Below are 16,188 nucleotides of genomic sequence, written 5' to 3'. Positions count from 1 at the left end.
TCGTTAGAATGTATTACAAATTATGTTTTATTTGATAGGTTATAATAGATTATTATCATTGCCAGACAAGTATAGAATGGAAATATATATTATACTGCTACTCTGACTATATTAAGGGAACTGAACAGGCTATTTCACGCGAACCCAGAAAGTTTTGGTCCTACATAAAACAGCGTAAGGATATATCTACACAAATCCCATCCGAAATGTCCCTTGACAATAAAACAACTAGTTCGGGTAGCGAAATAAGCAATCTTTTTGCAGAACATTTCTCTTCCCTATTCTCTGATGCTCAAACCAGCAATCAGATAAACCATGATAACAACTTTTCAGAATTTTTCACTCAGAAATCACTCTCTAGGATCTATATAACGGAACGAGATATTGATAAAGTGCTCAAGTCACTGGATCCAAGCAAGAGTGCGGGACCGGATGGTATACCCCCAGTTTTCATCAAAAAATGTCATAAATATCTAACCCTACCTCTTAAAATAATCTTGGATGAATCTTTAGAATCTTCAAATTTCCTGATGCATGGAAGGCTGCAAATATCTTGCCTATCTTCAAGAAAGGAGCAAAGCACAACGTTCGAAATTACCGACCTATTTCCATACTTAACGTATTCTCGAAAGTCTTTGAAAAGCTTCTATGTCCCATTTTGTCTCATTATTCGAACAATATGTTGTCAGTTCGCCAGCACGGTTTCTGCCGCAATCGGTCCACAGTCTCAAACCTTATAGCCTACGTATCGGATCTGTGTAAAAACGTCGATAACAGGCAGCAAGTCGACTCTATCTACACCGATTTTAGTAGTGCCTTCGATAAAGTAGACCACTCCATTTTAATCTTAAAGCTAGGGGCATACGGGATCCACGATCCATTGCTCTCGTGGTTTAGATCATATCTTGTAAATAGAACTCTTAGCGTAACTGTAAAAGGCTACACTTCCGATCCCTTCATCGCTACTTCAGGAGTACCTCAAGGCTCACACTTGGGGCCAATCTTATTCTTGCTTTTCATTAATGACATTACCTAAAGCATAAAGTATAGTGAGTGCTCCATTTTCGCTGACGACCTGAAAATCTACCGGGTTATAAAGAACGCTGAAGATAGTTTCTTACTCCAGAAGGACCTAAACTCTATCCAAGACTGGTGCACCAAAAACAAAATGATATTAAATGCCTCAAAATGTGCTCATATAAAATTCACCCGCAAGAAGAACATAGTACACTCAAAGTACTTCATACAAAACCAGCAGCTCGAAGAGGTCTCTGTCATTAGAGATCTCGGCATTATCCTCGATAGTCGGCTCACATTTAAAGATCACATTGATTATATTGCCAGCAAGGCCTGGAAATTGCTGGGTTTTATCAGGCGTAACACCGCCGATTTTAAAAGAACCGACTGCATCACCAGGATCTACAATGCACTAGTACGTAGCATTCTAGAATACGCTGTCTCGGCATGGAACCCGCACTACAGAGCGCATGTCAACAGGCTAGAGCGGGTGCAGCGCTCTTTTACGAGGTACCTGGCCTTCAAAGACAATACAAGTCCCTACAGAGCCAACTACGCCGCTCGCCTAAAACATTTTAAATTACATCCCCTGGAAAAGCGACGACAAGTAACTGATCTCGTAACCCTGTTTAAAATTGTTCGAAATAACTTGGATTCCCCCGACTTGCTCTACCAGATATGCATCAGAGTTCCACGCCGTACACCTAGAAATTCTCAACAAAAACCCTTTATTTCAAATTTCTCTAAGACTAATCTAGGACAATTCTCCCCAATTAATAGAATGATTAATGCTTACAATAACTTAACTAACCATGACATTGACATTGACATTTTTCATGACACTTTATTTAGTTTTAAGAAAAAATTATATTTGCATGTATAGTTATGACTTGTGTTCCAAATTAAATTATTTCTATCATTGTTCAATACATATCTCTTTAAATGATAATCTATGAAAGTAATAAAATTATAATTTCATCTTCAATTCTGTATACAATTTTTAATTAACTTTTTGCTATTTATTATATATTTTTTATTGTGTAATTTATCTAAACAATGCAATTTTACTGTTTTAGTTTAGTTTTAACTTTCAAATTGAATTTTGTTTTTACCGGACAAATTGTATCTAATGTTGTGTACACCTGTAATGGTAACTGTAATCGGACTAGATAAAAATGTAATAATAGTTGTAATGACTATACAGTATATCGCTGGTGTATCTTATGAAATAAATAAATAAATAAATAAATAAAATATCAGAAAACAAGCTTCCCTAATATTATGTAAAAATATTCTTCTTAACATTTTATAAGGGCAGCCTTGAAAATGATAATTTCATTTTAAAACGTGTTTAGCAAATAAATGTTAAGTTTTTGCTAATTCTAAAACATTATTATTTTATCAACGCTTTATATCGTACGTTTTATTATAATATATTTTGTTAATTATTTACGTCATATGATGAATAAAATCTTCTATAATATATATTAATACGTGAAGCACGGAAGATTATGAAATTTCGCACACTTATAGTTTATATAGAGAAGGAGTGCAGAATGTTAATATTTTTTTAATTATGTATAAAAAATACATTAAATCAATAAAAAAAACATAACACATACTACAATATATTTTACACACACGCGTCTCTGGCGACATCTATCTCACGATATACGAACTGACATAGATGTTTATGTTATCTGAGCGATTAAACATATGTACAAGAACCCGACAACAACCATCGGGGCAGTAGCCCACCAGACACTAAGCCCATCTGGTCGGCGATCCTCCCTTTACAGTGTCGGAGTGGTCCTCCTTGTAGTGCGGATTTGCAGACTCCAAGCTACTAAGATAGATGAAAGTGAACACAAGTCAGATGAAATGGAGTCTGCAAATCAATTACTCAACACACCCATCATTACAAGGAGGAACATTCGGACACCGAAGAAGAGTGAAACTGACAATACTGAGACGACGGATACTAAGATAGTTAAAACAAGACAAAATACGTAGTCACTAATTCTTACTCACACGTCAATCAAATTGAGAATAGAATTTAGATTAATATTGTTTGTTTTTAATGAATATCAAACAAAATAAACAAAATTTAAGTTATTTATGGTCGAATTTCGACCACTGGACGACCACTAGTAGTAATAATTAAGTAATAAATTGGGAACGGTTTTGGGTCTTAAATATTATAAAACAAAAGATGAAGAGCTATTAACGCAGATGAAGTCGCGTTCGTTGGCTTGTAATGTTTATATGTAAACTGTGTTAACACTCTTTTTTATTGTTAAACTAAATTATAATATATAATTAATTTTAAAATTATTGTTGGTATTTTATTTAAATAAATGCAAATATTTTACTACTTTCTTTTACATAATATGATTTGAAAAAAAACGCAAATTACATAAAAACTTTCATTGGTAATATTTTACGTAAGAATAAGAAAAATAAATTAAACGAAATATACAATTATAAAATAAATAGTTTTTTTTTTGTAAGTATGACACGCCTACTTGTCTGTATTAGGTAACGCATGCGCACGCGACGTTGATATCTTTTCTATCGCAATTATTATGTATTTTAAATAAGTTGAAATTAGGAGTCAATGTTAAAACGTTATTTTAATATTATGTGATTGTTTTAAGTATTATTTTATAACAGGTAGCTTACCAAAATTTATATTTCAGTTAAATAACTATTTAATACGAATTTCAATATTTTAATATACTATTACACAAAGAAGTATCTAATATATAAAATTCTCGTGTCACAGTTTTCGTTGCCAGACTCCTCCGAAACGGCTTGACCGATTTTGATGAAATTTTTTGTGCTTATCCGGTATCTATGAGAATCAGCCAATTTTATATATTAGATAATGATTTTAAAATTATTAATATGCTTAAATTCCTTTTGACAAGTACATACATACGTATATGTACAAATATTTGTTTTCGGAACAAAATATTTTTGTAACTATTTCTTTTAATTTCTATTAAATCATAAATAAAAGGAAGCGATATATATAATACTTAACTACACGCAATATCGTGATACAAAAATAATTGTATACATAAATACATAAATAAAGGTTACTCACCGTAAGGGAGACGACGATAAGCCGAAAATAAAAAATAAATCCGTTTTTTAAATATATTTTTTTTTATATAACACGTCACTTTCGAAACACAGTTCAGAATTTGAATGAATGTGAATGATTTAGGCGCGTGCAGTCGCGTTCAGTACGAAACGACGACTGATCGACTGATCGTTTTTTCGTTTGAAAGCGTTCTTCGCGCATCGGTCAACGCAGGTCGCGTCTACCCCGTTCACTGGTATTTCTATTGCAAAACTTGACAGTTTCATTGCTGAACTACAGAACAACAATATAATTAAAATATATTATAATTAAAAAAAAACGAGCAATGTAATATCAAATTTTTTTAATGTTTTTAATTGGTGTCGAATCACGCACAATATACGCGTTGAAAGATATTAAATACTTACAGGGAAATATACTTTTACCTCATTTTCACGTGTTTTGTCTTGAAAGATTTATTAGGATTACAAGGCATTGTTAATTATACTCTTTATTTTTATCTGGAGTATTTGTTAAAACGTACGATGACCACGGCATGCAATTTCATTATGTACATATCTATTAATGTATTACATACGGATTATGCCCCGCTATTTTACCTGCTTAATTAAAGACCCGGGAGATCTTAATGATTAAAATCTAGGTATTATTTCACGTCTACACTCTGTTACACGTTGTTCTGTTCGTTCGTGCGTTTCTGTTATTTTTTTTTTTTACAATAGTATACCTACAATACCAGGAGCATTACAAACGCCTTGCCGACCTTATATCCGACCAGCGATGTGCGCTGTGGCTACCTTACTCGCAACATGAACATGCTACGCTAATTTTGCGACTGTTTTATAAGTTTCCTGTAGCAGGACTTCTGGAAGAGATTCTATCATGGGATAAGTAGTGCCTTTGTACCAGCATTGTTTATAAGAGCTATTTCCTTTAGCTATCCTAGTGTACATAAATTGTTAAATAAATAAATAACATAACATAACAATACACTTTATTGTACACCAAAACAGAAATAATACATATTATGAACTTAAACAGAGTATCATCAGGCACAAAGGGCGGCCTTATCGCTAAAAAGCGATCTCTTCCAGGCAACCTAGGGGCAGAGGAGATGGTATTGTGTCAGTGTAGGTGTACAAATTAAGACATAAACGTTTGAATATATTTACTTATTTACATACATACATACATAAACATATACATAAATACATACATACGTACATACATACACATATACATACATATATACATAAACATATACATACACAAACACATACATACAAACATACATACATATATATATATATATATAATTTTATTCACGTTGAATATCAAGATAATGCTTCCTGACAGCCTTTTTAAAAATAGAAAGCGATTGTACACGTCTAATATGCAAGGGTAAAGAATTCCAAAGTCGAGAAGCTTGAACAGTGAAAAATTTAGTATAAAAGGAAGAGGAGTGAGGGGGAATTTCAAGAAGTAAGGTATTCTCAGAATGAAGACTGCGTTCATGGATATCACTAAGAAATTTAAATCCTTGCTTTAGATAAGCAGGTGCAACAGGGTTAAATAGAATAGAGTAAAGTAAGTTAAGAATATGCGTATTCCTGCGAAAGCGAATAGGGAGCCACTTAAGTTTTTTACGGAATTCAGAGATATGATCATATTTACGAAGTCCAAATACGAATCGTATACATAAATTCTGGATTCGCTCAAGTTTATTAATCTGCTCTTCAGTAATGTCAAGACCTAAATGTAAATAAATAACACTACTTGAGGACATTGTTATTTAGCTTTGATCTTGCGCAAGTTTTAGATAATTCACCAGTCGGGATGCTCCAAATTTCGAGCAAGATATTGCCTGTTGTGCCCTACCATAAAAGAGTAAAAAATATTCGTCTATACGCACTTCTTCTTCTTCGTTTTCCTCACAAACTCTCACTATTATAACATTTATACTGACCTGAAACATCGTCTAAAATATAAAATGATAATTAAAACAATAGATTAAAGGCCATTAGCATATGCATATATCATTTTTTTTAATAATTTTAGGGGAATTACGAATGTTACGTGTTCAAGAAGCGATGAATGCAATAAAAAACTGTTCCATATCCGGGTTTAATACTTTTTTAACGATTTTCCTTCTACTCTTCATGTTTTACGATGTAGTAAATTTTAATCTTGAGTTGAAATATTTGTAAAACTAGTCTCACCACCGTACCATCGTACCATCGCCGTTACGATGGTATATATGGTACAGCCATTGCATTGGGGTAAATAAATTATACAACCTGCAGTGGCCCATCAGCTTTGGCCTAGCAGTGAGCCGTCTCAAAAACCAAAATCAAAATTTATTTTATTCAAATAGGCTTTAAAAGCATTTTCAAATCGTCACTTTTCAATTTAAAATTTTAAAAGTGATTATTATTTTTAAAAGTGTAACTACCACCGATTCGAAATGTAGATTCTGCAGAGAAGAATCGGTAAGAAACACCGCAGTTACTTTTTTAGGAATAAAATAAAAGCTATATTTCAGTACAAAACTAGCATGAAATTATGAAAAACAGCATCACTAAAAAAAAATAAGCGCTTTCTATTAATTTCTACTACCTGACTTCAGTTCAGTTCAATTCAAATTACGATAGTATACATTTATCCATTAAAAAATTATTTATACAAACCACTAGCCAGTATCTGATATTTCGCGGTGATTTTCCACCTGACAGCGGTTAAGATACTAAATTAACGATGTTAGTCACTTTATATTATATGTTAATAAATACACTTTAATTATTTAGTGAAAGTTATATACTTTTAAAGAAACAGTTTCGCTCAATTTTTTTTGTTAATATCACTTTTCATATAATTATTTTTTTTTTTATTATATATTGACAATAAACATAGATTATACGTTTATTGTTATTATATTATTTTCTCACGAGCATTAATAGTAGATTATGCTGCAATTTTTTCTAATATCTAAGTAAAATGAAGACGACTAATTTAGCGAAATTGTGACAAGAAACATTCGTCTGAATCAGCATACTTACATTAAATAATTAAATATTGGTTTATTTGTACCTAATTTGAAATAATTTTATCATTAAGAAAAACCATCAGTCATGCATAAAAAAACAGATGATTAGGCTAGGTATATTTTAAAAATGATAAAAATTCGAAAAAAAAGAATCCATTTTTATCACCTGATTTAAATAAATAAATCATTTATTCCTCTCACTCTAGCATACTATACCAGTGGCAGATTTACCAGTAGATTAAGTAGACTGGAGCCTAGGGCGACAAATTTGTAAATCCGCCACTGTACTACACATTAAATAGAAAAAAAAAGAAAGTACAAATAGTGAAGGCAATCGACGAATTAAAGAATACAATGGACTATACTAAAAAAATATCTTACGTCAAACAAAACTTACAGACTATAAAAATACAGTCACTTTATAATAAAAATGTAGACAAAAAAAAATTGATTGGAATTAATTTGAATCGAGAACAAAAAGGTAAAATCTCTTATTATGATTAGCCTTGAAGAAACAAGTTTATATTTTTTTAATATAAATTATGTAAATGATGAATACAGTAAGTAGGTATAATCTAACACGCCCCTTAATCTAATCGACAGATTTACTGAGCTCAAAATACACGTTACATAAAGCAGACGAATACAGGTCATGCTATGTTTGATGTATGCACATAAAAATGTTTTTAATTTCGACATGAAAGTGTAACGTTAAAACATGACCTTGCTTCTTGTGAGTTGCGTAAGATGGACATTACCGTATCAAAGAAAACGTATAATTGTTTCAGATTGTTCTTTGTTTTTTATTTTTAATTATAAGTGTGGTAAAGCTCTTATTAATACCTAACAGAAAAACGAAAATTTTGTATGTAGTTGAAAACACAGGATCACTGGGATATTATTAAAATTAGGATAAGATAGGGACCTCCTCTAATGTGTATTATACTGCACTCCAGCAACAATTTCGAAGTAGACTCGACTTTATCAGCCAGTGTGTGCAACATTGTTACGTTGAAGATTACCGGATGATGGTACTTGAATAGTCTTAAGCAATCTCTTCAGTAATTCGAAAAAGAGATAGAGATAATCTGTGTACATCTCAAAGAATTTAATAATCTAGTAATCTAATACATCTATTAATACCTACTAACTATAGAAGATTTTAACACAAATTTAGATGCTTACTACTGATTGTCTTCATACAGTTGTGGGTGGGTTATGATAACCTAAGGAGTTTTATACACTTCTAGGGGAGTTAGCAAGCGTAGAGCGACAAATGGTTAACCGTTACCATAGCTTGTGGACGCCTACTTGAGTCTCAACCGCGTTGCCAAACTTACCCTTTCTGTCAACACAGTATACAGTCCTTATTGGTTCTCGCTAACTTACTCATCAAACACGAAAATAAATTTAAAGAGAAATTTTAGCAATAGAAAAAAGAAGGTAAATCTGGTTTCGTTCCACAGGGTCATCTCATCCATGTATTTACCTACATTTTACATCATTTCCGACGAGCTGACCCGACAGATTTTGTATTGTCTTGTCAAGAGTGAAACGCACGCATTTTAAATAATCGTTAAGTTTTCTGAAATTATCTAACTTTCTGTTTTTTTAACCGACTTCCAAAAAAGGAGGAGGTTCTCAATTCGACTGTATTTTTTTTTAATGTATGTTACATCAGAACTTTTGACCGGGTAGACCGATTTCGACAAATTTTGTTTTAATCGAAAGGTGGTATGTGTCAATTGGTCCCATTTAAATTTATTTGAGATCTAACAACTACTTTTCGAGTTATATCTAATAATGCGTTTTTACTTGACGCTTTTTTCGTCGACCTACGTTGTAATATAAATAATAATAATAATAAATAAATATCTACACAATACACACACGGTCGTCTGTTCCTAAAGTAAGCAACTTAATGCTTGTGTTATAGGTAACAGCCGACTGGTATACATATAGCTACATTTTTTTTTTTTTCGATAAACATACTTATAAATAATACATATATAAATATATAAATAAATATTTATATTACACCCAGACTCGGGGTGGGAATCGAACCCACAACCCTCGGAGCAGAAAGCAGGGTCACTACAAACTGCGCCAACGGGCTAGTCGAATAACCGCATAACTTTCTACTGGATGTACCGATTTTGATAATTCTTTTTTTTTGTTGGAAAGAGGATATCCCTAGTTTGGTACCGTGATAAGGAAACCGGGATCTGATGATGGGATCCCAGAGAAATCGAGGGAAACTCTCGAATTCCACAATACCTTTTTACTGGGTATACTGATTTTGATAATTTTTAATTTAATCGAAAGCTGATGTTTATCATGTGGTCACATATAAATTTTATCGAGATCTGATAACTACTTTTTGAGTAATCTTTGATAACGCGTAGTTGCTTGACTATTTTTTCGTCGATCTACGTTGTATTACTTGTCGATGTAATTGAAGTCGGTTTTTTTTCGTTTGCGAGCAAACACAATTTTTTTTTTAATGCTTCTATAAAGTATTTACTTTATAGAAGCATTAAATTACTAAATTTATATAAAATAATTGTCGAATTAATCCAGCTATTTTCGAGTTTGCGCTTAGCAACACATTTGGCAATTCATTGTTATTTATACATATACAGATATTATATATAAGTAATTTCTATAGCAATTCCCTGTCTATGTTATCCATGATAGCGTCGCCTTCGGTCAAAACATAAGGTATCCGGTAAAGCACACTGAGACATATCCGACGCTTGCGGGCTGTTTGCGCAATATAAACCAGACTGGCTGCTAAATATAGGAACACTATTGAGTAATCACATGCGGTTTATGACTAATATATACTGATGCTCTTCAACATCAGTCATTAAAATTAACATACAGATACTTATAAGTTAGTTAAGAAAGCTAAAATTTAGCTGTTTGGACTATTGACTAAATATTTTATACATCAGAAAATGTATGTTAATATGTAACACGAAGACCTGCTCAGTTATCCTGCTTCGACGTTAATGGTCATTGAACGTACCCCTTTATGACGTAGCGTTTCTTCGATCCCCTTTACGTCTTCCTACTATTATTATCACTACATTTTTTTAACAAAGTGTTTCATATATAATCTGCCTTAGATTAAGATCTAATGAGGCTATGGGCCTTTATTAACCGACTTCCAAAAAAGGAGAAGGTTCTCAATTCGATTTTTTTTAATGTATGTTACATCAGAACTTTTGACTGCCTTAATTTAGATCTGACAAGTACTTTTTAAGGCGGGGTTGAGCATGAATATTAGCAAGACCAGGTTTCTGGTGGTGTCGGGCGATAAGGGTTTAGAGCCGAAAATTCAAGTAGAAGGTAAATACCTAGAGCGGGTGCGTATGTACAAATACCTTGGTGCTTGGGTAAATGAAGAATGGGACTGTGGGCAAGAAATTCGGACCCGGATTGAAATTGCCCGAGCAAGCCTTAAAAGGATGGAGAAGGTTTTGTGCAGCCGCAAACTATCCATAAAGCTCAGACTAAGAATACTCCACTGCTATGTCTGGCCAGTAGTGTTATACGGTTGCGAGGCATGGACCTTGCGAGCTGACACCCAGAAGCGTTTAGAAGCTTTTGAGATGTGGTGTTACCGCAGAATGCTCCGTATTGGCTGGACACAGAAAGTTTCGAATGTGAGAGTACTCCAGCGCGTCGCCACTAGCCGGATGTTACTGCAAACCGTCAAGAAGAGAAAAGCCGAGTATTTGGGCCACGTCTTGAGACACGAGCGATACCAGCTGCTCCAAATTATAATGATGGGCAAAGTAGAGGGCAAGCGACGCGTTGGAAGAAGAAAAAAGTCCTGGTTGCGCAACATCCGCGAATGGATGAAGATCGCCAGCGTGGAAGAGCTGTTTCGCTTGGCACGAGACCGCGAAAAATTCGCTGAGCTGACGGCCAACCTCCAGTAGTGGAGAGGCACAAGAAGAAGAAGAAGAAGTACTTTTTGAGTTACCTATAACTAATAATACGCATTTACTTCCCTTTTTTTTTTCGTCGACCTACGTTATATTAAGCCCTATAACTTTTTACTGGGTTGCCGATTTAAATGATTCTTTCTTTATTCGAAAATTTGAAAGCTAATGCTTGTCATGTTATTTAAATTTGATCAAGATCTGATTACTAATTTTTAAGTAATCTTTGATAACGCGTATTTACTTGACTGTTTTTTGTATTATACCTTTAAATATACTTTATAGTCGGCTTGTCTGTAAGACCACCTTTGCACTTTGTTCAGTATGTTTTTTTTTCTCTTCTTTTTAATGTTCTTGTAAGTGTGCAATAAAGTTTAAATAAATAAAATAAACTTTTACTGGGTGCACCGATTTTGATGTTTCTTTTATAAATCAAAAACTAATACTTGTCATGTGGTTCCATTTAAATGTGATCGATATAATGAGCACTTTTTGAGTAATCTTTGATGACGCGTATTTATGACACGGTGCAACGCCACGCCACGCTAACGCTATCTATCCTTCAGTGATCGATCCTAGGATGCATCTACTATAACGTAGTGAGCTTTATTATCCACTAGGGTAGTAGTTTATTCTTTATAAATAATTTTGATAATTCTTGTTTTAATCGAAAGCGAATGCTTGTGTTGTGTCCTATTTAAATTTGATCGAGAACTGATGACTACTTTTTGAGTAATCTTTGATAGCACGTATTTACTTGACTATTTTTTCATCTACTATGTTATACTTATTACTTGTCAATCTAATTAAAGTCAGTTTTTTCGTTTGCGAGCAAACACAATAATTAATATATATCGAGACGCTATGATTAAATTGTTAATTTTGAATTGTTATCGAGTTTGAGTTATTAAACTTGAAATAGATTATACGTAATGTACATAAGAATTAAAAAAGCACTCTCATTGTAAGTCGCTTTCTTATTATTTTAATCGGCATACTAGTTAAAAGATCATTGTCAAATAATGCTGCCCTTAAGCAATGTTGTATTTCTGTAGTGAGAGGTAGCCAGCGCTCTCGTGGATGCGCTGTCTTGACAACAGGGTCGATTGGTAAAAAGGCATATGATGCACCTAGTGTTACAGATGTCAATATATACCGATATCCGCATATTATCAGGCGGAATTTACATTTGATTGCCACCCTTGTAATATACAAAATGTGCTTACGAAGAGGAGTGTAAAATTCAATTTCTGGTATGAAGGGTCAATGATCTTATAAACTATATTTATAACACGAATTAAAATATTTTAGAAGTCTAGATCTAAATAAATAAACAATAAATTTAGACGATTTTTTTACCATTCTCGTTTTCTAATTAATAATTCACAATATTCGATGACAGATATTAGCATAAGTGAATAACCCGAGATATTCGAAAAAAAATTTACAACGTGTAATTTAACTTAACCGTTATGTTTTATTTATTATATAAGCTATGTCATTTGCCTAACGGTATTTGATATTTCATTAATTTGAATATTCTAATATTTGCCATCTGCGTCATTCTTCGATTTAATTGTATTTATTATTATTATTACATATACTCGTATATAGTCCTAAAACGAAAGAAACTATATCTTTGTATTCGTGTAAATTTTATTATTAGTAATTTTTAACGGATGTTTTGGAAGTTTTATTAGAGGGTACTTTTTATAAAACTACACAAATAATAATGAGTCGCTAAATGTATTCCTAAGTGCAACAATTAAGAACGGTTGGTATTTTTTTTTTTAGTTTTTTAATAATTTGCAAAGGTTTTTTCTGGAATGATTAATAAAAAAATGCGCAAAATATTGTATTTTATTTGCAACGGTGACAGCACTGGTTTGTAGCTGCTGCGCTGACGGTTGCGGGTTCGATACCCGCACATGAAAAACATTTGTATTGGCCATACAAATGTTTTCCGTGGTCTGGGTGTTTGTGCAGTCTTTGTGGGTCTCCCCACCGTGCCTCGAAGAGCACGTTAAACCATCGGTTCCGGTTGTTATCATATACACCTGATAGCGATCGTTACTCATAGTAGGGAATATATCCGCCTACCCACATTAGAGCTGCGTGATGGATTAAGCACTGATCCTTCTCTTACATGGGGTAAGAGGCATATGCCCAGTAATAATGGCTTAATAAATTATAATTACAGGCTGAAGCGACTTTCAGAAAATGTAACAATTATTTCACCTGTCGGGTCAGCTCATAATGCTAACAAATATATCAACGTACGACTCGCTGTTAATTGTTCTTAACTAGGCAATGAAATTCTTCATTTGTTTACATTACTTAATGAAATGTGTTGTCTGTTAATTACAAAATATACATATTATTTTACAAAAAGCTGAAATATAAATATCCCAAACTATATAACATATAGTTCCTATATATCGCTTATGCATTAAAGTATATTTGAAAACATACACGTATCTATGTATGTACATACGTAAATGTGTATGATTTGCGTGTTTCCAATGAGCTAGATTATTTCCCACAAGCATTTGCGTTTAGAAAGGAAAGCGTATATTAATTTCAAGGCAGTTGACTACACCCAGCGCTAGTCTTTATTCATTTGTTTTTTTTTTTATAATTACTCCATTTTTAACTCGACTTCAAAAAAGAAAGAGGTTCTCAATTCGACTATATTTTTTTATTATTCGATGCACGTCACCTCAATGCTTTTAACTTATTGCTTATTCAAAAGCTGGCACTTTGTCTCGTGTCACATTTAATTTGCCCGATATTTGACGACTAGTTTTTGAGTTGTCACTAAATAATGCGTACCTTCTTGACTTTGACCAAGTCGATGATATTCTCATTTTATCACTTGTCTTATTTTATCAGTTGTCTATTTATTTGAAGAACAAATGCAATTATTATTAATAACGAAAAATCACTTAATTTATGTATTGTAAGTACATAGGAAGTTTAAAAAAGGTAAGATACTTGAAAGTATTATTTTTGTTAGAATTTGTTTGTATATTTAATGGAAAGAAAATAATTTTCAATAACATCTATTATTTTTATGACTTATTTATATTTAAATTATTATTTTAATAAAATATTAAAAAAAAACATGATAAACAGAGTAATATATTATATATGTTTATAGGTTGTACAACTCCAGACTACGTTCCTCCAAATGTGGTGTTCTGTAGGTGATCATTTGAAAGAACTTTTTTCCGGGCTAATCTTCGAAACTTCTGGACCGGTTTTAATAACATTTTGCACAGATACTTATGTAACTTTGACCACCTTCAAATATAGGCGTTACTTTATTCCGAACAATTATCACGATATTTTTATTGTAAAATTAAAGAATATGACGGTACGATCTTTTTTTGATCAGCTAGTATATGTATAATAATTTAAAAAGTTGTTAGCGTGATCAAAAAGTTAAAATAAAATTCCTTCGAGCCGGATTTGAACCAGCGACCTATGGATATCTTTTAGCCTCTACAGTCCACCGCTCTACCAACTGAGCTATCGAAGGTTATTAACCTTAGTTGAAAAAGATTATCTTGTTTTAAGTATTACATAATTTATTACATTTATGATTATTCATTCTTAATATGTTTACATAATATAAATATCTATTTTTTTTTTATAAGCCATTAAACAAGAAATTAAAAAAAAGTTTTCATTCCATTGTGAAAATATAATATTCTTTTTTCTGTAAATAAAAATATCTTACTAATCAAGATACGAGGAACGGAAAAAAAAATAAAAATAAAAAACTTAACATTATATACATAGTACTTATTAAATTTGAAAAAAGAAAATTTTAATGCTAACTAAATATAAATTTATATATAAAAAAAAATATTCACAAAAAAAAAGAATACAAGAGAGTAGACTATTTTATTAATAAATAAATATTAAAAACTATTTTATTAATAATTAATATAAGTATAAGTGAAAATTTTGAATTTGATTTTGTTTTTTTTTTTGTTTTTTTTTTTTTTATATATTCCTAAAACTAGAAATTGAAATATAATCAATTTAAAAAGCAAATATTTCAAAAAAAAAAAAAACAAAAAGACATCGCCCCCGGGTGGGCTCGAACCACCAACCTTTCGGTTAACAGCCGAACGCGCTAGCCGATTGCGCCACGGAGGCAGTTGTTATATGTTGTGAAATTGATCATCTACTTTTATTTATCGTTGTTTACTACAAAAAGATATGGATATTTTAATAAAAAATAGCTAGCCTGGTAAACTTCATCCGACCTTTTTTAATTTTCGATTCATTTTTATATTAAGATATATATATATTAATTAAAAGTAGTGTACTCACACAGCAGGAAATATCCTGCTCCAAAATCTGGAAAACCAGGACTGGGGAAGTACCTCGACCTTACAGAAGATGGATTTTTAAAAAAATAATTCAAAAGCCTAAATTTCAAGCAATTTTGTGTTCCTGTCGTGATTGGGGCTAAGGTACGCTTGCCATGCTTCTGGTGTTGCAAGCGTCTATAAGCCGTATGCTTGATTGCCGACCTAGGTATACCCTAGACCTAGGGTAGACTTAGGTATAAGCGATAATGAAAAATGTATTTATTCTAACTTTTTTTTTATATCTAGCCCCAGTATGTTTTGTTTATGTATTTCAATGCGTTGAATCCAAATCTGAAGTTAGTTTGGCTCGTTAGTCCCCAAATTTAGACTACATTGAATAAACGTTCAAAAAATCGCTAAACATCGTAAAAAATTAAACGCAAAGAATTTTTTTTATTTGAAACTAGGTCAAGTAACTTATAGTAACAAATTCGATATCTCTATATCTATAGTATTGTATTGTAATGAAAAGAAGTATATCAAGCCATAATAGATTAAATTTGTCTACTAACGTCTATAAGGTCATAACAAACAGTAAACTTCAAAACATTTGCCATTTTCAAAAACTGCCGACCACGCCTATTAAATTTACACAGTTTCACGTTTCTTTGTCCAACTGACCTTAAGTAAACCAAAACACAAGTGACCTAAGTCAAATAATACAACTTTAGAAATTCAAAG

General features: G+C 32.2%; 1 protein-coding gene and 2 non-coding genes across 3 annotated transcripts; 1 reads left to right on the top strand and 2 right to left on the bottom strand.

Moving 5' to 3' along the window:
* Positions 1-1,168: 1,168 nt before the first annotated feature.
* On the top strand, positions 1,169-3,030 carry LOC123662715. The gene is made up of 2 exons (XM_045597518.1): positions 1,169-1,624; positions 2,743-3,030. Exons 1-2 carry the CDS (start codon positions 1,169-1,171, stop codon positions 3,028-3,030), a joined length of 744 nt encoding a protein of 247 aa, XP_045453474.1.
* An 11,548-nt stretch (positions 3,031-14,578) lies between these two features.
* On the bottom strand, positions 14,579-14,663 carry Trnay-gua. The gene is given in 2 exon segments: positions 14,579-14,614; positions 14,627-14,663. It is a non-coding gene; the product is annotated as a tRNA-Tyr (tRNA).
* A 552-nt stretch (positions 14,664-15,215) lies between these two features.
* Trnan-guu lies at positions 15,216-15,289 on the bottom strand. Its single transcript has one exon. It is a non-coding gene; the product is annotated as a tRNA-Asn (tRNA).
* Between the last annotated feature and the right edge of the window lie 899 nt (positions 15,290-16,188).

The sequence above is a fragment of the Melitaea cinxia genome, chromosome 19 (assembly GCF_905220565.1).
Source record: "Melitaea cinxia chromosome 19, ilMelCinx1.1, whole genome shotgun sequence".
Taxonomy (NCBI): Eukaryota; Metazoa; Arthropoda; class Insecta; order Lepidoptera; family Nymphalidae; genus Melitaea; species Melitaea cinxia.
The sequence above is the reverse complement of the archived record's forward strand: the minus strand, read 5'-3'. Positions and strand labels throughout refer to the sequence as shown.

Bases quoted from the DNA above. Each gene is read 5' to 3' on its own strand.
- LOC123662715 (XM_045597518.1), top strand. From the start codon at position 1,169: ATGATATTAAATGCCTCAAAATGTGCTCATATAAAATTCACCCGCAAG. The intron at 1,625-2,742 runs GTAACTGATCTC...CATATGTACAAG, and splicing joins CCCTGGAAAAGCGACGACAA to AACCCGACAACAACCATCGG.